Source organism: Catharus ustulatus, chromosome 9, assembly GCF_009819885.2.
Source record: "Catharus ustulatus isolate bCatUst1 chromosome 9, bCatUst1.pri.v2, whole genome shotgun sequence".
NCBI classification, from domain to species: domain Eukaryota; kingdom Metazoa; phylum Chordata; class Aves; order Passeriformes; family Turdidae; genus Catharus; species Catharus ustulatus.
Genome location: NC_046229.1, coordinates 31013336 through 31035379, shown reverse-complemented (window position 1 = coordinate 31035379; position 22044 = coordinate 31013336). Strand labels below are relative to the sequence as shown.

At 51.2% G+C, this 22044-nt stretch overlaps 1 protein-coding gene across 7 annotated transcripts in view; it reads right to left on the bottom strand.

Annotated features, from left to right (window-relative positions):
* Positions 1–16928, bottom strand: part of RGS8 (regulator of G protein signaling 8) — a 28474-nt gene extending 11546 nt beyond the window's left edge. The window contains exons 1-5 of one of the 7 annotated variants that reach the window (XM_033067290.1): positions 16726–16744; positions 10904–10962; positions 8872–9417; positions 7021–7122; positions 6073–6137 (exon numbers count right to left, since the gene is read on the bottom strand). In XM_033067290.1, the coding sequence (XP_032923181.1) occupies positions 6073–6137; positions 7021–7122; positions 8872–8897 (193 nt within the window). In that variant the 5' untranslated portion in view covers positions 8898–9417; positions 10904–10962; positions 16726–16744. Of the gene's footprint in view, positions 1–6072; positions 6138–7020; positions 7123–7559; positions 8257–8871; positions 9418–10903; positions 11150–11182; positions 11305–16725 lie in introns of those variants that run through there. The other 6 variants (XM_033067289.1, XM_033067286.2, XM_033067285.2 and 3 more) reach the window with 6 other exon arrangements.
* Positions 16929–22044: the final 5116 nt, after the last annotated feature.

The following is a 22044-nucleotide window of genomic DNA, read 5'->3' as shown; positions in this document are numbered from 1 at the left end:
ACTTCTTCATTCGAGCAATTTTTGGAGGAGATCAGGGTTTTGCACTGCTAGGGGAGACAAAACCAGGCCTCTTGTCCAAGCAACGCTGCAAATTGTGGGTCCAAGCCTGGGGCAATAGTGACATCAGCCCCAGAGAAGCATGCAGAGCAGAATGCCAAAGGAACAGGATCACCCTGCCCCTGGCTGCCTTGAGCATCTCCGTGGGTAGGTAAATATAGTGAAGGTGAGGGGTGTTGTAGAGCTGCTCCCCTTCCTGAAATCTGGGACACAGAAACATTTTCCAGAATCTGTGTCCCCCGTAGTGACTCTAAAATTCACAGGGCTTGTGTGAGAGCAAGGGAAGGACTGGAGATCAGGGCAAGGAGCCTTTGCAGTCTGGCAGCTTTCAGAAAGAAGGAAATAAAACAGGGAGAAAGATCCAGTTCCTCAAGATCTATGTCACTTTATAAATCATCAGCTCCTAGGATGCTTGACATTAAATATTCCAGCACCCAAGCACGCTGCTGTGTCTCTGCGGTCTCTTCTGTGTCTATGCTGAGGTCTTGCTCCCCTCTCTCTGCCCTGGTCCTTTTTTTCCCCCCTTTTCCTCTACAACAGCCCCAGAGCTGCAGCACTGACAGAGGATCACTTGCAGGAACAGCAGTGTTCCATGAAAGTGCCACATCTGCAAAAGGTCATTGATGCAGAATATAATATCTGAAAAATATGATACCTGAAAAATAAAATACCTGAGAAATTTAACACCTGAAAAATATAATACCTGAAAAATGTAATACCTGAGAAATAGAATACCTGAGATATATAACACCTGAAAAATATAATATCTGAAAAATGTCATATCTGCTGAAAGAAGGCAATGCTGTGAGTGACAAGGAGAGAAAGGCATTTGCTACAGCCCTGCCCCAGAGAGCAGCTGCAGCAGGTTCCCCTGGGACCTGGAGGTTTCCATGAGCTCTGCCTCCTGCTCTAATGTCAATCAGATCCTTTTTATCCTGAAATAAGTTTAGACAGTGAATGGATAAATAATAGTGTCTGGCTGTTCTCTGCTTTTTTTATACACTCCTGTCATGCAGTCCTCACAGCTTCGAGGAGCTGCAAGTGGTGAGGCTGAACCTGTGAGGACCTTGCACGGGACACTTTGGATGCAGAAGACATCATCCCTGACTGCCAGGTTTTCCATAGTTTTCATCTTTAGCCCTTGACTGCCTGCCAGGCTTTCCAGCCAGGCCTGGGGAATCACTGCCAGAAGTTTGTCATGGAGCAATGACAGGTCTGATTGAAAGGGCAGGAAGACAATGAGGCATGGGAGCTGCCACCACCTGAGCTGGAATTTGACCTGGGTATTGACTTCAATCTCCTCCTCTCCTTCCTAGCACATGAAGGCTTTCAAGGAATGATCACTCATGAATTTCAAAGCTGACCCCACCCAACTGGACATCTTTTTTCCCAGGACAACCACCACTGGAGTGCAGTGTGATATGAGCCGGAGAGAGATTTCACCTTCTGAAATATCCCAGTGTGCAATTCCACAGGGATGCTTTATAGAGAAAGCACAGAAATTAAGAGCAGGATTAGAAGTCTGCAGAGGCAGCAGGGCAAAATAATCCCTAACCTGAGGCCCAAAAGCATGGCCACTCAGGAGGACAGGGTGTGCTGGGGTAGGTGCACAGCCCTTCAGGACAACTATTGGCCAATTATCCAGGAATTTGACTCAGGAGTCCTTTGCTTGAAGCCAGAGGAGGAAATCGATCCTGATGGAGCAGATAAATTGAAGGCAAAGAAGAAGAGCTCTTTACTAAATGCTCAGAGTTTGAGGAAGAAGCAGCACACGTTTGCTCTTCTACTTCTGCAGTGTAAATATAAGTATAAGGTTCAGAATGCCCTGCTCTCCATTCAGACTGAGGAACGTGCAGGAGGGATTGTGCAGGTGCTCAGGGTCCTGCAGGTCACCTGTGAGTTGGGCAATGACAGGATTTGTGTTTTGTGAATGGGCAGTGCCATGTGAGGACAGGGACTCCCTGAAATCCCATTCAGGAGATGGAGAGTGGATCCTTTCCAGCAAGAAGGGACTGAAGTGGGGAGCAGAAAACACAAGACAGGTCTTAAGTAAACTTCATCAGCGTGAGGAAGAGCCCAGATCAGTGGCCTAAATCATTCAGGCAGTTTAATAACCAAGCACCTGCCACTGTCAGAGCAAGAAAGCAATCAACAATCATTTATTCAATGTACATGTTTCACCCCCTCAGCAACCAGACTTCATGCAGGGAGTAAAGGTAGAGCCCCTGTGGCTGCTGGCTGGGTGGATTTGCTGTGTGCACTGTCCAGGGCTGGAGGGACAAGGTCACAACTGCCCTGCACAGCACAGGGATGTGCTCTCACTGCTGCTGAGCAGTGCTTCCCTTAATCTCAGCTGCCTGTCACCAGCACAATGCTAATGCTGTTCTGGCTTAGAAAGAGCTGGGAGTAGGTTGGGATATTCCTGTGCTGTGTAGGAAGTGAAGGAATGTGTAGACAACAGAAGGAGGAGAACAACAATAAAGTTTGGGCGGAAGAGCACGGAGATCACAAAAAATCTGGGGAAAAATCACCCTTGAGATAAAAGTGGGAATTCAGCATGAAGGTTTTTGGTGTTGGGTGCTTTGTTGAGAAGTGACCAAGGGTTGAGGACAGACTGTCCTGCTGGATGCTGGACCAAGGATAAGCCATGTGTTCAGCCCCGTGAGGGACACACAGTGAGACATGCTGTTGCTTGTATTTCCCTCCAGCAGCCTGTCAAAAGAAATCCTCATCTGGCTGGCCAGCCTGTGCCTCCTGGGCACGGCACAGCGAGGGGATTACTCCTCAGTTACTCACACGCACGCACTCCCACTCTGGGGACCACTCCGAGCTCGCTTCCCTGGCACAAAAATGGGAAAGGAGCTGAAATCCAGAGTGTTAAAAACATTGCTTTTTCTCCCTGGGCACCCAAGGAAAGGCTGTACACGGTCTGCCTCTTACTCCCTCCATTCCCTGAGCAGCAGCATCAGGTCCCCTCTCCTGCTGCTGACCCCAGGGAGCAGGGCTTGCGTCTGGCAGCGAGCTCAGACAGGGCTCCTGATGTAAAACAGGGATTGTCTGCCTGACCCCGGGGTTTCTCAGTTGATTTGCTTCACCCATTAGCAAAAACAATTAGGATATCATGGCCCTGACCTATCTATCTGCATCCTGCTGCTCGGCACTGCTCACCCCAGGAGGGATGAGGGGATGGAGTCCCAGGGCAGCACAAAAAAGAGGTGGGGAGAGCCCTCCCGCATTTCCTGCTCGCAATCTCCTGTTAACGTCAACTCAAATTATCCTTTGGATGGCTCGAGGATTTAATCCAAATCAGACCACTCAATGCAGAGGGGCATTACCCAGCCTGGGAATCTCCCAAGACAAGACAATTGCTCCAAATCCCAAGGGATTTCAATCCTCCTCGCAGCAGGTCAGGATCAAACATTTCCTGCACAGTCATTCATTCACTGGAAAGGTGAGGGGAGATCAGGGGGAGCTCCCCAGGGCCATCACACTTCAAGGGATGTCTGGCAAAGGTGATCAGAGAATCACAGAATGGTTTGGGCTGGAAGGGACTGTAGAAACCATCTCATTCCAACCCCTCTGCCATGGGCAGGGACATCTCCCTCTAGACCAGGAGGCTCAAATCCCCTCAAAATCCTGGCATGATGAGACTGCACAGGGTCTGTGGAATGCATGGCACCTCCTCGGGTCACTCCTATTTAGAAACTTCTTGGAGTCTCACGAAAATAGGAAAGGGAAGAAGTGTTTTTCCCCATCTCACTGCAGCCCTGTGAGCCTCTCCGTGTATGAGGGCAGCCTGCTCAGCTGGGCACTCTGGAGAGCCTCTCAGGGAGCTCTGATCCACATTCCTGCTCCTTGGAGAAATTTTGCCACTTGTCCAACCCCTTGCAATATGGCCCACAAGGTCTGCCCAATTTTCAGCCCCTCCATCCTGTTCCTGAGTCCCTCTCGAGCACTTTGGGGTTTATTTTCCCTGGAGAGCAGTTTGGCTGGAAGGGACTGAAACCAGCAGCAGAAAGCAGCACACAGCCCCCGAAATCACAATCCCCTTTCCAAAATAAATGAACTGTCCGTCCAGTGAAGACAGTGTCTGACAGATGTGTCAAGCAGAAATACTCTACCTGCTGATGCTGTGAGCCCCAAGGGGAATTCTCCTCAAGCTCAGCTGGTGCTTAGCCCATGCCCCCAAGCATGAATTCCAATTTTCCCTGGCTAATGCTGTTCACCTGAGCAGTCACAGGGAAATTAGGCTGGGACAGTTCTGTCCTCCTCTTGGCACTAAAAGCAGAATTTTTGCTGGCAGCTTCCCTACAGACAGATGCCAGCAAGCCAGGCACAGCTTTATTTACTCCCAGATTTTGGCCAGTTAAGGCATAAGGCTCCCTTAGATGTCTAAAATCAGCACATCCTAACAGCAAAAATGCAACTTGTACAATATAATTAATTCTATGAGTACATGCTCTTCTCTCTTTTAAACCAGTGTAACTAAAATAACACTTCTGTTTCAACAGAACTTTTTGTATTTGCATCATTATAACCCTTGCCTGCCAGGCTGACAATTCCAGAAACTTCAGGTGCAGAGCAGTTATAAAATATTCCTTTAGAAAGTAGTTTATTAAACAACAATTTTTTTGCCACCAATCACCAGGCAATGTCACCGCAACTGCTGATAAAAAAAGATTAATTTAAATTTTAAAGATCACCTTCTGTTGCTATTAGGAACTGAATATTTTTCATTAGAAACTGAATATTTTTCATTATTGCCAGAGAGTTATCAGAATTACTTTCCATTCTAAGAGATGGGAGCTATCTTGATAATTCATTTATCATTCTACAAGGCTAATTTATTAATAAAACCAGACACCCTTGTGGAGGCTGCTGGACAAAATAATTGAACTAAGGTTTGATTTAGCATAGGTTTTTGCAGTAGTCAGCTGAAAAGGGAAGAATCTGTGTAACACCAGGACGGAGGTGGGTAAATTCACTGGGGTTTGTAATCCCAGCGCTTCTGCAGCTTAATAAAGAAAATTTCTACTTTTGCACTGGTGAAGAAGAAATGGGTTTGAGTTTGGGATGATAACAGGGATGTGAATACCCTGCCCTCCCCTCTCTCCACCCCCCAGGTGATTACCCTATAATCTCCTTGGTGCATTTTCCCTTTCTTGTTCTGAATTCCTACAAAAGAAATGTTCCTTTTTAGCCATACCCAGCTACACCATATATTTTTTCCCCTATTGGCTGCAAGAGCAATGATCTCAACTAGATACTGCTGCTAAAATTACATCCTGCTTTTCCTGCCTTGGTCAGCCAGCCTGTTTAAAGTTGTCACTTAATTCCCTGCCAAAACTGTTGTCATTCTCAGTAGAAACCTAGCAAAATTACCCTTTGCTTAATAATATAATTCTACACTTACATTTTAAAATGTAAGGAAAGCCTGAGTCTCTGAGCAAGCCAGGCAGCTCCTTATTGCCATAAAACAGTTCAGCACCCACGTTGACTTTTCACCAACCTCGACTCATTTGGGTTTTATTCTCCAATAGAAGTCCATGAATGAACCCATACTGGGAACTTTGCTTTGTTTATAATTTCTCAGTGTGAAAATGCTGGTGAAGCAGAGCTGTATTTGCTGAACAGAGCTCATAGGATTGAGCAGAGTGGGGAGTGCTGATTACAGGTTGGCATAAGGTCTGTGGATGTGAAATTTTCAGGTTTGCTGTGATAACTGCAAATCAGGCTCTGCTCAGGGGCACCACGGGCAATTCCTCTGCTGCAGGGCCAGCTGGCCAAGGGTACTGAGCTGGAAAAGGCAGCACCTTGGGCTGGTGGCTTTAGCTGTTGTGGTTTTCCTCGTGGTCAGGAACAAAGAGGTGAAGGGAACACACAAAACTCTTTTTTTTTTCCCTGCCTGTAAAGGATGGGGACTGCTGGGGAGTGAGCAGCTCTGAGGGACCATACCCCTGGACGAGGGTTGAGGGCAGAGGAGGGGAAAAAACGTGGAATTTGATTTCTACTCACATTTATGGGACAAAAGGACATCAAAAGAGTCTGCCCATCTTGTCGCTTCTTCTGTTGACAGTCTCCTGTAAGGAAAGGAAGGGGCAAGTTATGGACAGCCCTCGGCTGCTCATCCCCTCTGGAGCTGTGTGACGAGGACACCGAGGGAGGCTGGAATTCTCTCACCTGGTTTTGGAGGTCTGGAGTGCAGAACTGAGCCAAGCAACCCCGGGCTTGCTTTAGAATCAGTGAGGAGACACCAAGGGACCTGCAGGGACTCTGCTCATCTCACAACCCCAGGCAGGCAGGTGAAATGGGCCAGATGAATCATACCCAAAAAGGGACCCATTTTTCCTCACTGACTCTAAGCAGAGTCAAGCTCAGATGCAGACATTTACATTGTAAAAGCCAAAAGTCAGGCAAAATGAAACCCAGCCCTGCAGAAGTGTTTGTTTCTCTGGCTTGCCTTTCAGGAGAAGGACAGGTCTTAGCTCAGGTGTAAGCAGGGACTTGTGATCAGATGAGTCCCATCCCACACCTCTCAGATCAGGACTTCTGGAGGGTTTGAAGCATCTCCTTCAAGCATTGTGCAAACCACTACCCAAAATTCGGCAGCGTTAAACACAAGGCTGAGCTGAAGATGACCTGAAATTTCTGGTCACCTCTTACACCGAGCCAACCGCTCAGGCTTTGATTTGTGATGCCAGAGGTGTAAATTACATCCCCAAATAGGTGCAGACATGTCCCCCACACGGCGGTGGGCACTGTGAGCATGTCCTGTCTGGTGTCAAAGATCCAGGTATTTCCTGAGGCTGCTCCTGCGGGATCAGTGCCGGATTGTTTTCCTCCTGGAAGCAGTCACAGCTCATACAAAGTACAACAAAAGGAAGACAATACTGGAGGGGGGTGGTGGCTGGGGAGGGGAAGGGCAGGAGTGGGGTTGGGGTGGGATGCTGCAGCTATACTCACTTCAAAGCCCGGTTGGGCTTGTCCGGAAGAATAGCTGTGAAATCATTATATGAGTCTGATTTGTGAGACAGGCAGCCCAGGCGAGTCCTCATCCCTCTGTTCCTGTGGTCGAGGTGGGGAAGCAGGGGTGTTAGCAGGGGAAAACCAAAGAAGAGGATGATTATAAGTCTAGCCAGCTTGGCAAAAGAAAAAGAACAAACCCAAAAAAAACCCTCGGCGGCTCTATGCCAGATCTGTGTCCTCAGTTCCCTCATGTGTGAGAGGGACCCTGAGACATCTCCAGGCAGATGTCAAGGGTGAACACAGCACCAGAGCAGCTGAAGGCTTACTCACACCAGCATTCAGCTGCCTTGGCTGGCAAAACGGCTTCGAAAGGCTGCGCTTTGGGATGGTTTCTAGGAAAGTCCTGCTCTGGTCGGGTGTGGGAGGAGAGCAATGGGCAGCAGCACAAGAAATCAGTCACCACGTTCCAGCACACCAGCAACAGCACAAACACCAGAGGTGGAGGGCAGGAGAGGGCCGAGGAAGGAAAGGGGTACCTGCAAGGTGAGCCTGTGTTGCAGCACCGTGAGTTCCCGGCCAGGATCGATCCCAAGCAGCTTCTTTAGACTCAGGATTACATAAGCAGGATCAAACTGCCTTTTTCCTGACACGCTTACCCAGGCAGAAAATGGCTTTATTGCTTTTTTCCTCTAAATTTCAGCCCAGCCCCAGAGCCTTCAATCCTGTGCCAGCCCCTGGTGTCCTTGCCCAGCCCCTTCCCAGGACAGCAGCCGCAGCATCCTTCGTTACATAACCCGGGATGGACAGGGACAGAGGGACAGGGACAGGGAACACACACAGGCACTGCACGGGACTGGCATCACCCTCTCTCCAAAGGGGCTGCTCCGTGGGTTTGCACAGGCTTTGTGATCTGCCTCTCCAGCCCTAGGGCATCTCCTCTGGAGATTCCTGGACATCAAACCAGGTCGTTCTTTCCTCCACACCATGGGAGGAGCATTCAGCTGCCCCATCTCCACTTCTCAGCTGCTGGACCTACTTGGAGCTGCTGAAAGCCCTTCTCCAAGCCCCGCTGCCAAACAGATGCCGAGTACTTTCTGTGGCTGCACAAGCATTTTTCCCCCTTCCATCTGTAATTCTTGCAGAACACTTCAGCACCAGTGCCTGAGCCAATCTGTAGCGCGCCTGTTTCCCCCTTCTCCTCCCGCCCTTCGGAGAGCTTCTATTATTGCACATTTTAATGTAATCTTGAAGCAAATTAAATGTTAATTAAATGCACCAAGTGTCTCCCTGGTGCAGCACAGGCAGCTCGCAGCGTTTAACAAGCACAAAACCCAGGAACTCCTCAGTCCCAGCAATTGTTGCACAGCCTCCAACTACGGCCCCAGGGATGCTGCACTCCACAAACTCCAGATGAGAGCACGGGGAGTGCCAGTGGACTGCCTGCTACAGGATCCTTCTGGGACCTCTCCAGACGCCTCCTATCCCCCACCTTTCAGTGCCCTGTGCCTCTGTTTGCTCCCGAATTTCTCAGCCAGAGGTGTGACAGGCATTGCGCAGCGCTGCTGAGATTGAGGGGCTGCAGCAGGGAATCAGAGAGGGTGGGGGGCAGAGCAGGGAGCTGGTTCCTCATAGAACACACTTCTTGCAGTGAGGCCTTCCAAGACAGGACACAGGAGAGAGGAAGAGAGAGAGAGAGGGAAAGAAATTGGGTCTGGAGGAGGCAGGGAGGCAAGGGAAGGGCAGGAGGGAAGAGGGGACACTGCAGTGAGTTGAAGGGCTTGCTGGACGAGGTAGACAGCGACAGGACAGGCAGGGGTGAGGGATGATGCACTGTGTCTTTCCAGTTACCTCCGTGGGATCAGTAAGGCAGCCATTCAGGCATCCAGCTATGGTTAACCCTTGAACTGGCTGGCTTGGACCACAGTCGGGGCTGCTTGCAGGAGGCAGGAGTGCAGGAAGAAAGGATTTACTGTTTCATGTCCTGGCACTTAAAAATGCACCAAAGAATCCTCCTTGCCAAAGCCAAGAAAGGCCAGTTGTCCTCAACCCATTTGATCCTTGCCTCCTAGCGTGGAAAGTCAATTGAAGTCAAATTCAATGGAAGACGTTGAGAGCCGAGGGATGGTCACAGAGGAGAGACAGCATTTCCTTCTAAGACCAGGACTGCAGGTAAAGTCCAGCTTCGGGTCTAAAGCAGTTTGAGTTTGGTGTCCCAGCTCACCAGGGAGCAGCAGGAGTTGGCATTATCCCACTCATCCTCCAACACCTCCGAAGGTCTCTCCTCAGCGGGCAGAGCTCGGGGCTGACCTCGCTAAGAAGACCAAACTACCTCTTGTGCCTGTCCCTGCAGGTCATGGCTGATGTTGCTGGCCAGGCATCATGGAAAAGCTGGCACTGCAAACAGAATAACAGGAGGACTTCACGCATCTGCAGGGCTGCTCCTTTCACCACCACGGGCTCAAGCACTCACACAAAAATAACTCAAAGCAAGCAAGGCCTGGCTGGGGTGGTGGGAGCCTGCAGGGAGCCAGCGAGGAGATGCACAGCCTGCAAAAGGGGAGGGAAGGAGGGAAGGAGGGAAGGAGGGAAGGATGGAAGGAAAGAGGAAGATTGGAGATGGAGGGGTCCTCGTGAGCCTTGGCACACTGGGGAGCAACTGGTTGACAACTCTCACATCAACAGAGAGTGAAGGTGAGATCCACCAGGCAGGAGGGGCAGGGGACAGAGAGCAGGACTCTACAACAAGCAAAGGCAAAGGTTTCTGATTTTCCAGGTACCCTCCATGTCATGTTGTCGCTGGGAACAACCAGGGAGGAGCCCAAAGAGCTGATGAGAGCTGAGAGGGTGTGCAAGGAGTCAGGGCCCTGCTCTGCTAGGGCTTGGGGAGACCCTGGAGCTTGGGCTGACCTGTGCAGCATCCCTCTTAAAAGCTGATTACATTAAAAACGCACAAAGCCTCTTCCCCACTAAATTAATGGAACCAGGATTGCGTTGCACTGCCAGTGAGTGCATTTCCTTAATCCTCACCCCGACCGGCTGCTTCTGACTGAAATCAATCCTTGTAATTCCTTAAGCCCTTTTAAATTTCCTCATTAACAGCCTCACCCACATGTGGGGCTGCAGCACATGACTTCCTAGAGTCCAGCATCTCCTGCTTCTCTTTCCCACTGCTGCTCTGGAAGCAGAGCCATCTGCCCTCTCCCTTGCAGCCTCCTCTAGCAGCCTGAATTTTGGGGTACTGTTACGAAAGAGCCTTCTGCTCACCCCCACTGCCACCCACTCAGCCCCCACAGCAACCACCTCTGAGCAGCACCCAACTTCCCTGGGATCCCAAAGTCTGTGTGACTTCAGGGGTGCTGGGACCTGCATTTCCCATAGAGGCAATCCCACTGCTCAGCTGGCATTCCCGTGGATGTTTGCTCTGTTTGCAAACAAATCCAGTCAGTTATGCTGTGAAAATTTAATCTGCGGTGTCTGGCAAATTGCAATAAAGGTCTTGGTGAGGGGTTTTGCCTCCCCTGCTCCATCCTTCATCCTGCCTCCCCCTCCTACAGAAGGAACCCGGTCAAGGAGAATTACCAGCCTCATCATGGGTGTGTTTTGGGGGTTTCTCCTTGAGAGACAGCAAGGGAGGGGTGAGATTAGGACGTTCAGGTTATCAAACCACCTGAGCAAAGAAAAAGAAGCCATCCCAATACAAAAAAAATAGCAGCACAAAGGTTAAAAAAACCAACCAAACAAATAAACAGAGCAGCAAACCATGAGATCTCTCAGGGGCTTCAGGAGATTAAGACCATCCATTCACATGCAGAGAAAGCCAGGAAAAAACCGAGCACAGAGGCACTGCAGACAGACAGACACCGAGAAAAAGAATACTCACTGCCTTTGACCTGTCCTCTCTGCCGGTGGGTCTGTGCCGACAGCGAGCTCAGAGAGGCTCTGGGGAGAGAGCGGAGCTTCGTCAGAGCCAGCCCCCTGCTCGGGGTGACAGTCACACCTCGGCACCCCTCCCCTCCCCAGATCTCCCCGGGCAGCAGCAGCAGCTCAGAGCCGCTCTCGCATCAGCCCCAGCCCGCTGCGCAGCCCGAGCGCTCTGCTCAGGATCCCGGCGCATCCCAGCGCATCCCAGCGCATCCCAGCGCATCCCCGCCTCACCCACCTGGCAGCAGAAGCCCAGCTTGTTCCCCGAGGGCACTGGGGGAGGATGCCAAAGGCTGCCGGGGAGCATCGGGGGGCGGGGAGGGGAGAATGCCTGCGAAAGCGCTCGCTGTGCTGGGATAAAGAGCCCGCCCGCCTCGCCTTGAGCGGCTCCCCGGAGCTTTAGGGGAGGTTGCTGCCCTCGGATCGCTCATCTCCAGGAGCTGGACAGACAGGAGGGCTGGGAGAGTTTCACTGAAGAGCCCAGGTGTCAGCAGGGCCAAGGGAGATTTTGGCACAAAGCAAAGGAGGGTCTTATTGCTGGGCACGGGATGGCAAAAAATCCCCCCAGTGGTGTGACCCCCTGAACCCACGTGGGGTTGTACATCCCTCGGTGCCCTCACCCCAAGGTATGGGCTCCAAATCCCCTTTTTTGTCCTGCACCCACCTCCATCCTCCAGAGACCATGTACGGGATGTCCAGGGCACCAGGGTGGCTGAAACACCAACCTCACCCACGGCACCAACATCCCCCAGCTGTGGGCTCAGCACAGCCAGCAGTGACAGCACCCATGAGTGTCACACAGCCACTCGTGGGGGTCACAGGCTTACTGAGAGCTCAAGCCATGATCCTGACAAAGCTGAATGACTTTAAAGAAACCCCCAAAAAACAGAAAGAAAACTGATTATAATAATAGTAAAAAAGTCCTCTGCAGTTTAACAAGTCATTGCTTTTTCCCTGGAAATTTGTAGTTACCTTCCTCTCTGCTAAGGCACTGCTGGCCCTGGCATCCTGGTGCTATAAGCAGGAAAAATGCCTTGAGATAGCACATTATCACCAGGCAGCATCCCTGGGGAGAGGCAGAGTCCTCCAAAATCTCCTAGAAAAACAGGGATTAGCAGCACTGCAGCAAAGATCCCGGTTCTCCATCAGCTTGGATCCCCTCCTTCCCAGCCTGGCGTGGCATGGAATTGTTTGCCTTGTTCTCACCCTCCCCTGGCAAAGCCCAGGTCATCCTAACTGGGATTAAATCACATCTCCAGTTATCAGAAGACAAGCACTGCAAAAATGCCGTGGCCAGCGAAATCTCCTCCAAACCACAGGCAAAGGTTGAGGTTCATCCTCTGCCTCTGTTACCACAGGCTGGTTTGTCCGAGTTAAATAACAGTCAGCTGCAGCCCTTGCCCCAAAACCCAAGCCAAATTTAACTTCTATCATGTCATTTTTGGTTGAATACATAATTTCCATGCCCCCAGGTTCCTTCTGGGCAGTGCAGGGGGTCACAAGTGACAAGGTTTTCACAACAGTCCCAAGACATCCCTCAGCTCTCACTCACAAACACACATTGTGGCCTGGAGGAGGTCACTAAAGTGTTCAATCCACACAGTCTGGATGATTCTGCCCCTTAATTCAGACACTCTGAGACTTTGCTGCAGTCCCAAACAGATCAAACTCTGATCCACTAACACTGGATGGGACAAACCCCTGGATCTTGGGAGTGCTCCCACTTCCCCCTGTTTTACACCAGTTTTAGGTATTGCCATCTCTCAGCCATCACTGGGGGTATGAAATTCCCAATTCCTACTTCTCCAGCAGCTCATTAGACCCTTTCTGTGAGCTCAGTGAGATCCTGAATAACACACAAATTACTCTGTATGCCAACAATTTTTCCTTCTAGTTTCCTAGAGCAGGTGTGAGTTAATAGAGAACAAGAATAAGTGAACTGTTCTGACACAGGCACTACGGGAAATGTAATTAAATTGAAGATAAAGAGAATTATGGGGTTTTTACAGGGTAATATTTTAGAAAGCTTCTGTGCAATGGGTTTATAGCAAATTCCCTCTAAAATAGCCCCCCTGCTTCCGACCACTCTTTAGTTCCTATTTAAACGCTTTTAATAAAATAACTCATTTTGATATTAGGCTTGAATGCCATCCAAAAATTTAAATCTCTCCAAAAATTACTCTAAAGCAATTGCCTCCTAACCTGGCAGCAGCAAACACACAAGCAGTGAACACGTGCAGCGTTGGGAGCGTTGGCTGTCACTGTGGAAGGGCAGAGGGGAATTTTCCAGCCTCTTCCCTACACATTGATCTCCCTCTCCAGGGTCCTTTTCCTTTCCAATGCCTCTCTGCCTATTCCAGGTGTTTTGGCCATTACTCATATGTTTTTTTGGATTTTCTCATCCAGATCAAACAGCTCCACCAGCTGCAGTTGCTTTTACTTTGTGATTTTTTTTTGGGCCTTTGGCAGCATCTGTCCTGGCTGGTGCCTTCACAACCTGTTGGTCCAAGAGGATTTTCCCTCCTGCCAAGAAAAGCACTTCTCCACTTTGCTGTGGTGCTGGGCAGCTACAGCCCTGTAGGTGAAGTCATTCCCTGGTGTGTTTTCCTGAGACCCTGTTGCCTCTGAGATCTTTCCAGAGGGTGCTCAGCAACCAGAGGAAAGTGCCCCTGCCTATGGCAGGAGGTTGGAACTTGATGAGCTTTAAGGTTCCTTCCAATCCAAACCATTCTGGGGTTTTGTGACTGCAAAATGCCAATCACAGGGAGCTGGCTGCCTCTCACAGTAGTCCTGGCTCAGTGAATTCAGGTGAGCTGCAAATCCTGCCTTAGGCTCAGCCACAAACCTGCAAACACACTGCTGTAACCAGGGGGCTTTGGGCTTTTGCTGTGCTACTGAAAGGAATAAAATGTCATTTGCTCTCCTTCATAGTCATTCAAAATTTATCCAGAATCCAGAGTGGTGCCCATAAGGGCCCAGCCCCAAGGGAATTCAGATTAGTAATTAATTAATCACTCTCCAGAGATTGCTGTTCTCCACCACCATTTGCAATTAAACCTGGAAGGAAATTACTCCTAACTTGGATCCAACTCCGCTCACTGTGCCAGGCTGCCCTGCTGTCTTGGCTGAAAGCACACTTGGTCCAACACAAGGTAACTGCCTTGGAGGGAAGGAATTATGATCAGTGTAGATCACTTGATAAGCTACACAACAAACCACACACTTATCCTAATTGTAAAAAGAACCTCCTTCTGAAACAAAAATTTAAAATCTCGAGTACCACCAGGAAATATCCACAGATGAAGCTCAGAATGTTTTTAAAAGGAGTTGATTTATCTCAAATCATTCTCCATGTCAGGGAGGAAATCCTAGAAGGTGAAACAGGGAGAGCCAGAATTTCAGGACAGGTGGTGGGGGATGATTAGAGAAGCCACCTCACATGTGCTCTACGAGGCAGGGCAGGAGATGGGAGACACCCACCGAGCCAAACTCGCCTTGGAAATTAAAGAATGCGTTCAAAAATAAAAGCGAGTTACATAAAATGAGATCCGCAGATGCGTCTGTGGCTTAGCTCAGAACACGGCAGCTATTTAAATTGTCCCCTGTGTCAATGACAAAAGTGTCTCCCGGCCACGCTTGTGGCTCCTGGGCTCGGCAGCAGAACAGATGCTTCCACTGCGCTCCCTGCTCCCCCGAATTCCTCCGGGCAGGTGAGACACAAAACCAACAGCAAAGCAGGGCAGGGAGCTCCAGGCTGAGAAAAGCAGGCAGGAATCAAAGGGAAGAATTTCCCCTTTAAATCACTTTATTACAATTCCGTAATTGTTCTCCGAGGAAACGCGCCGCGGTGCCCAGGAGCGGCTTTGCTGCGCTTTGGGGAGGATGCTGCGGGCGCGGAGCAGGGAGGCAGAAAGGATTGGAGCTGACACAGAGCTGCTCTGTGCAGCCTTGGAGCCCTCCCAGCTCTCGGCATCGCTGCTGCTGTCAATATGGCAGCGGCTGGATCGCGGCTCGGTGCGTGGCTGGGAAGCTGGGACACATCCACGCCGGCTCCACCGTGATCCCTGCCACCCACTGCCCGTCCCTCGCAGGCTGCGGCTGAGATCCGCTGCTCAGCACAGGTCAGGGAGCGAGGCTTGCTGACAGATAGGGTTAATTTTCTGCTGGGAGATCATCCGAGGCGCCTGCAAGCAGCCTGCTTTCTGTGAGCTGACTACTGCAAACGAGCTGTTTATTGAGTGTTAAAAATCAGCCCCGGACCTCGGGGTTGCAGCCCCAAAGCCATTTATGACGGACAAGGTCTGCTGCTGCTCTGCTCTTATCGCTGTCATCCCAAAGACTGGGGCCTGCAGGGCATCCAGGTCCCACAGCAGGGATTTCCTGGGGCCATTTACTGCTCCGTGGATACACAACTGTGCCACAGGGTCACTCCCAACACCTGAGCACGTGCTGAACTTTAAACACCGCGTGGGTATTTGTAGGGTGAAATACAAACAGAGTTAGCCACGAGGGCGAGCTGGGATTTCTCTTTCATCTGTTCTCTGCAGGCTGCTGCTGTAGCCTGAACTAAAATATAAATGAGGCGAGCAGATGAGCTCGTCCTCTTTTCTCCAGCAGACGGTGGATCTTTCATGAAAACGTCTGATGCATCCAGCACCAGTTTCTCCTCGGGACAGTGGCTGCAGCAGTGCCAGGCTGGAAGAGAGACGCTCCCTGAGCTCTGCCAAAGCCTGAGCCTAAAGCCCAGATGGGCAATGTCCCCAGAGCCACACGGAAAGGGGACAGGGGGACAGGCCAGGCTGGTCCCAGCGCCTCTCTGGGGCTGCAGGGACGAGAGGAGGGCAGCACAGCAGACAGAGAAAGCTCATCCCGTTCATTCTGCGACCTGTGGGTCCCCAGAGGGAGGAATTTGATCACATTCCGCTGGGATGGGGCACAGCAGCCAGGACCAGCCACGGGGACAAGATGCCAGCACAACGGGGCCCTTGTACTTGTCAGCTGTGCCAAATAACCCGGTTATTTCCCAGTTTATTCCATGGGAGAGCAAGGAGCTGGCCCTCACCGCAGTGGGGGTGTTCTGGAAAAGAAACCCCCCAAGTTTATCTGGTTCTTCCCCCAAAGAGTGCACGTGCCTCTGCCATCTGCAAGTTTTCGCTCCAGCCTCGGCTCAGCAGAGCTCCCTCGCCTCCACCACGGTCTCTTTTCGCTCCAATTAGTCTCATTTTTAACCAGCTCAGCCCCAGCGCTCAGCCACAATGTCACAGATACCCAAATATTCAAATCAAACACAATCCACCATTTTAAAACCACAACAGTAGCAAAGCAGGGAACGGGAGGGAGATGCCAAGATGGTGAAGATCTCAGAGGTGCAGGCACAAGCAAGGGCTGATGTTTTCTCCCAGCATCAAAGGCCCAGCGCTAATCCCATTGCAACGGAGATCACCCCAGAGCCAGTCCCGCTCCTCCCCAGCCAGCGCTGGGCTCAGCCTAAGACACGCTGCACTTTCCCCGCCTGCTAATTAAATACAAGCCGTGCCTATGTCCCTTTGGCCATTCACAAGATGCCACGGGAAGATTAATGCCCGGGGAGAAGCACTGCGGTGGCATTAATAGGGGTGACATCCGAGCAGCAGCCTTCCCCTCCCACTTTGCCTGCGGAGTCCTCCTTCCCGGTAGGAAACTGGGGCAGGAGCAAGGCAGAATCCCTCCTCCCCCAGGGATGCAGCCAAGGGAAGGACCATGAGGCCTTCCATCACCCTCCGAGGCCCTCCTGGCTCTTACCTGTGCTGCAGCTACGTGGCTTTTGGTGCTTGCTGGACATGGCTGGTTGGGGCCCTGGTGCATCGGGGACAGAGAGGGACCAGCCCCGGTTATCTCCTCCAGAGCAGCAGCACTGTGCCACTTCCCCCGGCTCCCAAGCCCTGCATCTCGTGCAAAGAACAAGAGCTGGTGGAAGGAGGGGGGTTAGGAAAGAGAGGGAAGGGGGAGAAGGGAGAGCGGGAGCTCTGGCAGATGCACACACACACAGAGCAGACAGAGGCTTGCATAGGATGGCACTGCCTGACTTGCTCTCATTATTGCCACGGGCTGGCTGCTGCCCATGCAGGACTGGCCAGCATTCACTGCTGACCGTGGGCAGGGGGAAAGGGGCAGGAAGGAGACGAGGGCCCCGTGCACCATCGGAGCGAGGAAGGGACTGCCCGGACACAGGGACCCCGTGGTCTTTGTTTGCTGGAACCTGGCAGGGGAAGAGCTGTGCCACAGGGCAGTGATAGTTCAGCTTTTCCTGGGTGACTCCTCTCTTCCTTTAACATAAAATCCCCTAGCCCAGGGCACCCCAGGGACACTGAGGGATGGTGTAGGGCTGGCCTGAGCCAGGGCTGCACATCCCCAAAGCATGAGCACAGAGTAAAGCTCAGCCTCCCCCTCTCATCCCCATTATCTGGATCGTCCTGATACAGATCCCAAGGGCTGTCAGGGCTGTTGGAGGGGGTGGAAAGACACTCCAGCCACGACACTCCCATTTGGATACTGTCAGGAAACTGCTGGCAGAGTTGCCTGCAGTCCCTGACACTGCTGATCTGCTGCAATGACAGACCCAAACCGGTAGGAACCAGAGATCCTGCCAGAATCCTTCCCAAAGGGACACCAATTCCTCACTCCATAGATTTTATTTCTCTAAAACACCACGTGCTTAGAAGTGTGTGATCCTCTGGAAGGAAGTGAGAGCTTTGTACCTCGTGCCTTTTTCAGGTTTTTGAAAGCTCCCAAACCTCCTCCCCTCCTCTGCTCCGGTGTTTTGCCACTCAGAGGGTCTGGGTCTCGCCTGGGGGAGCACAGTTTGGTCAGAAGGGTTAAAATGAAAGTCAAGTCAGATGTTTGAGGCATTCTACCCTCCCCAAAACCTCCAGCCACCCATTTTACTCCAAGGTTTCCCACTGGTGTTTGCAGACACATGGATCTCTAGCCACAGAGCTGCTGTTAATAGAAATCAATGGGGGATGCATGGAATTACAAGTGCAGAATTTCCAAGTCAATAGCCTCCCCAGCAGTTAACCTGGGAGCACACCAGGCCCATCCTCATCTCTGGGTGGCTGTGTTCAGTCACACACCTTCAAGACTCACCTGAAATGATGAACATTCCCACAGCAGAGAATAGGATCTGTCCTCCTGAGCCAAAATCCAGTACCCTGCCTGCCTGCTCCACTGGCCTCAGGGTGTTGGCACTGAGCTCCAGGAAACCTCCCCCTCACAGGTCACCCTGCCAGGAGCTGTCAGAACATATTTCAAGTCTCAGCATTCCCTCAGTCCCTCAAGAGGAAAACTCTAGCTATGGATCTGTAGCTATGGATGGATTCCGTGCCTGGAGCAGCTCATCCCAGGCCCAAGGGATGATCCCTTCAGGGCCTAGAGCCAGGTATCCCATCCCCATTCCCACCACAAGAGGAGTGAGAAGCTGAGGTTTGATGCCAGGTCAAGATCAGGATTGTTTCTCCATCCCAGGGAGATCTGGTGGTCCTGGGGAGCTGGATCCCTCTAGGATGCTAAAATTGGGAGCATTATCACTGCAAAGTGGGGTGTGGGCATCTCTCTTGCAGCTCTCTGCACTTGTATTACTTAAATCACTAACAAAGGGGTCTCTGAGGATGCACAGATTTCCTCGCCCCAGGGTTGGGAGATGTCCAAGTGACATCTGTTCTCTGCAGGGCTGTTTTTAATGTGGACACACTGCAGAGCCATTGGGGAGGGTGGGCAAGAACCATCTTTGGGGAAAATAATCCCCACATCTGTGTCTTGTGAGGAGTGAGGAGCTGTCTGCTCTGTGCCCCAAGCCAAACTTCCATTGTGCAGGAGGAGAGACCCTCTGGCAGCCTCGTAGGCTGGGATCTCCCTCTCCCAGAGGATTTGCAGTGTGGTGTCCAGGACTTGCAAGGGGACACTGTCAGTGCCACTTTCTGTCACCTCTGTGAAGATCCCCCCAGCTTTATGGGGGCAGGGACAGCTTCTCCCTGGGTGACCCAGGATTTCCAGCTGTGTGTGAAAAAGCAGGTTTGTTTTGTATGCAAGCAAAAGCCTAAACTTAGTGAGCAAGATGTTAATTTGTGAGGGGAAAATAGGCCATATTTATGTAACTGTGAAAAGCTGCAGCAAAGGCTACAGATCCAATGGGAGAGGAGAGTTTGCTCCCAGCTCAGGGCTTTGTGAGAGCTCCAGCAACTGCATATTCATTGCCCCACACCCCAAAGAACCAGCTCTGAGGCTTTCCAGGCTAAGAATAGAGGTCTTGTTGTGTTTGCTGCTCCACGGGCTGGGTTTTGTCCGGGATTAGAGGCACCAGGGTGTGGAGCTGCAAAGGGCAGCATCTCCTCCCGCCTGTGAGCGGGGTAGCAGGGATGGAGAGCATGGAATAAAGGGTGAATTCATTCCCAGCCACACAGGATGGCATTAGTGCTGGCCCTCTGCTCACAGAGACGTCCCCCGTGGTGGACGGGGCACCCGCAAAACACGACTCCCTTGTGCACAAACAAAACCCAAGCGTTTTTCCAAGCAGGGCAGCTGGGGCAGTGCCACGACTGAAATTAGCAGCTCCTCCTGGCTGTGAAGCCTGATGGCTTGGATCCACCTCGGGAAGCCCGGTCCCTGCAGGGGCAGACAGCTCCCTGCCAGCCTGTGACATTTCTTTCCCCTTCCACTCACATTCTCTGCCCTACTTAAAGCAGGTTGGGAATCCAGCAATGCCCAGCCTTGGAAATGAAAACCCTCAGAGCCAGTCACTCCAAGGTTTTTCAGACAACACTGCACTTCAGAAGTTTTTCAGCTTCAGAAATCATCATGTGGCAGTGCTGGCACTGGTGGGAAACAGCATGACACTGCTCCTTGTTTGCTTTGAATTTGTCAGCCTGGGACTCTAGGAAAGCCCTTCAAGGGCTGAACTGGGCTCACAAATGGCAGCAAAGTCATTCCTGCAGAGAAACCAAGAGAAAAAGGACTGGATTGTGGAAGCTTCTGTGGCCTCTGGCTCCTCTATTCCTTGAGCCTGGGGCCGTATTCCTGGACTCTTATCCTAAAGCAGCAAGGGATGGGATTTCCAGAAAGGATGGTGAAAGGAGGACTTTGAGTACCTGATCACAGGCTGCAGACAGCAGGATGATTTCTGCCCACCTGAAGTCCAACCTGGGAGGTGAGGGAGGCCACCACATCACAGACTGAAGGCTACGACTGATGTGAGGTGCTGTTTTCAAATAAATGGGGACATAAATTGTTTTTTTGAAACATGCAAGGAAATGCTCTGCAAAACATGAATCCCCTGAGAGAAAGCACAGTCCCTAGAGAAGGTCTTTCTTGCTAAAACATCACATAACAGACAAGTCTCTTGGGAAATTGCTCCTGAGATAACCTCTCTCCTAAAATAAATACCCCTGGGAACAACTGTCTCGGCAAAACATTTCTAGGGGAGGAAAAAAAAAATTGCTCTAAAACCTGCTATTGATTCTGTATTTACCCTCGCTGCAGCAGCAGCACACAGAGCTCAGAGGTGAGCCATCATCTTCCAGTGTTCCTTCCTAATCAGAACTGAGAAGGATCCAACAGCGATCCTGCTGCTCCCTCATTTCCTCCCCGATCACTCAACCCAACCCACTGTGAGCAGCAACTCCACAAAAACGTGTCCTGGAGTTGTCTCACGGCTTTGTGGAGCACACAACGGGGGCCATCCCATCTGCTGCTGTTTGTTTAGCCCTAGCACCGCTGAATGAACATCTGGGAACACTGCTGAGCCTCTGCTCAAAGAGCAGGGACACACATGTGTGTCTCTCCCCCCTGTGGAAGTCGCTGTGACCCCGGCACCGTTTGGCAAAGAACGAGTGGCCAAGAACCAAGTGATGCCTGTCCCCTGCCCAGCCTGCTGTAATTAGCCACTCTCGTGATGCTGGCCACCATCCAGACACTTGGCCAAACGCAGACCAGACACTTTGACCCTGAGAATTGGCTCCCATGCCTGGAAAAACACATGCCAGCTCTGACTAAGCACCTGCAGGTTAATTTATCTTTCACATTTCCATCAGTGCAGCCCAGCAAAACCCAGAACTTGCTGCTGGCAGCCAGCAGAAAGTCTCATAAACAGCCATGAGTTGGGAAGGTCTGAAAATTCTCCAGGAAATACTCAGGGAGGCAGAAGAACAGCAACAGAGCACAGTTGAGGATCTGCTGCAGGGAGCATTGGAGACCAACCCTTCTGCTCCTGGCCAAGAAAAATTCTTTGGATATCTTTAAGAGAGGAAGGCAAAAGCATTCTAAATCCTGGGCTAGCAGCTTGTTAATACCTACCTGTCCTCACTGTGGTTTAAAGCCATAAATCTGTATTTATTGCCCAAATTCTGCATATCCTGCAGTCCCTTATACATGACCAAACAAAGTGACCCTCAGATATTTCAGGATGTTCCATCAACTGCCTTAAGCAGCAGGCAAATGAGATGTTCCTGGAACCCCACAGCTGCATGGACAAGGGGAGTTGATCCAGATCCATTCTGAGCTCAGACTGACAGCAAAGACGGCATGGATGTAATTCCCAGGAATCCTGTGGACTTCAGGCAGCACCCACAGAATGCAACAAGGTACTGTGTGAATAACATCTTCCTAAAAATCCAGTACAGGGGACTGTGTATGGTTAAAACTGAGAGAAATAGGCAATGAGACCAAGAAAAAAAGAAAAAGAATGGACTTCCACAACTACCTGAGTATGAGCACCTGTCCATCTTGGAAAACATGGGCACCTGCTAAACAAGCTGGAGTGGTCACAGAGTGTCCCAGCACGCTGGCTTAGCAGGTCACCACTGCATGGCCCAGGGCAGCACCACACACAGCACCCAAAAGAGAGCCCCATTTATCCACCCACATCAGTGTCTGCCTTCCCTGCTGGCAGGCAGAGAGGAGGAAACAGCTTTTGTGTGCCAGACAGGCCCATTCAGCACCCAGATCACGAGGCAGCAGCAAACAGCCCTGCTCTGGCCCAGCACAGACCGGGATTAGGGCAGCATGCAGGGTCTTCTCAAGCCCCAAAATTGGGTATTCTGGGGAGAGCAGCAGGAGGAGCCAGCAGCT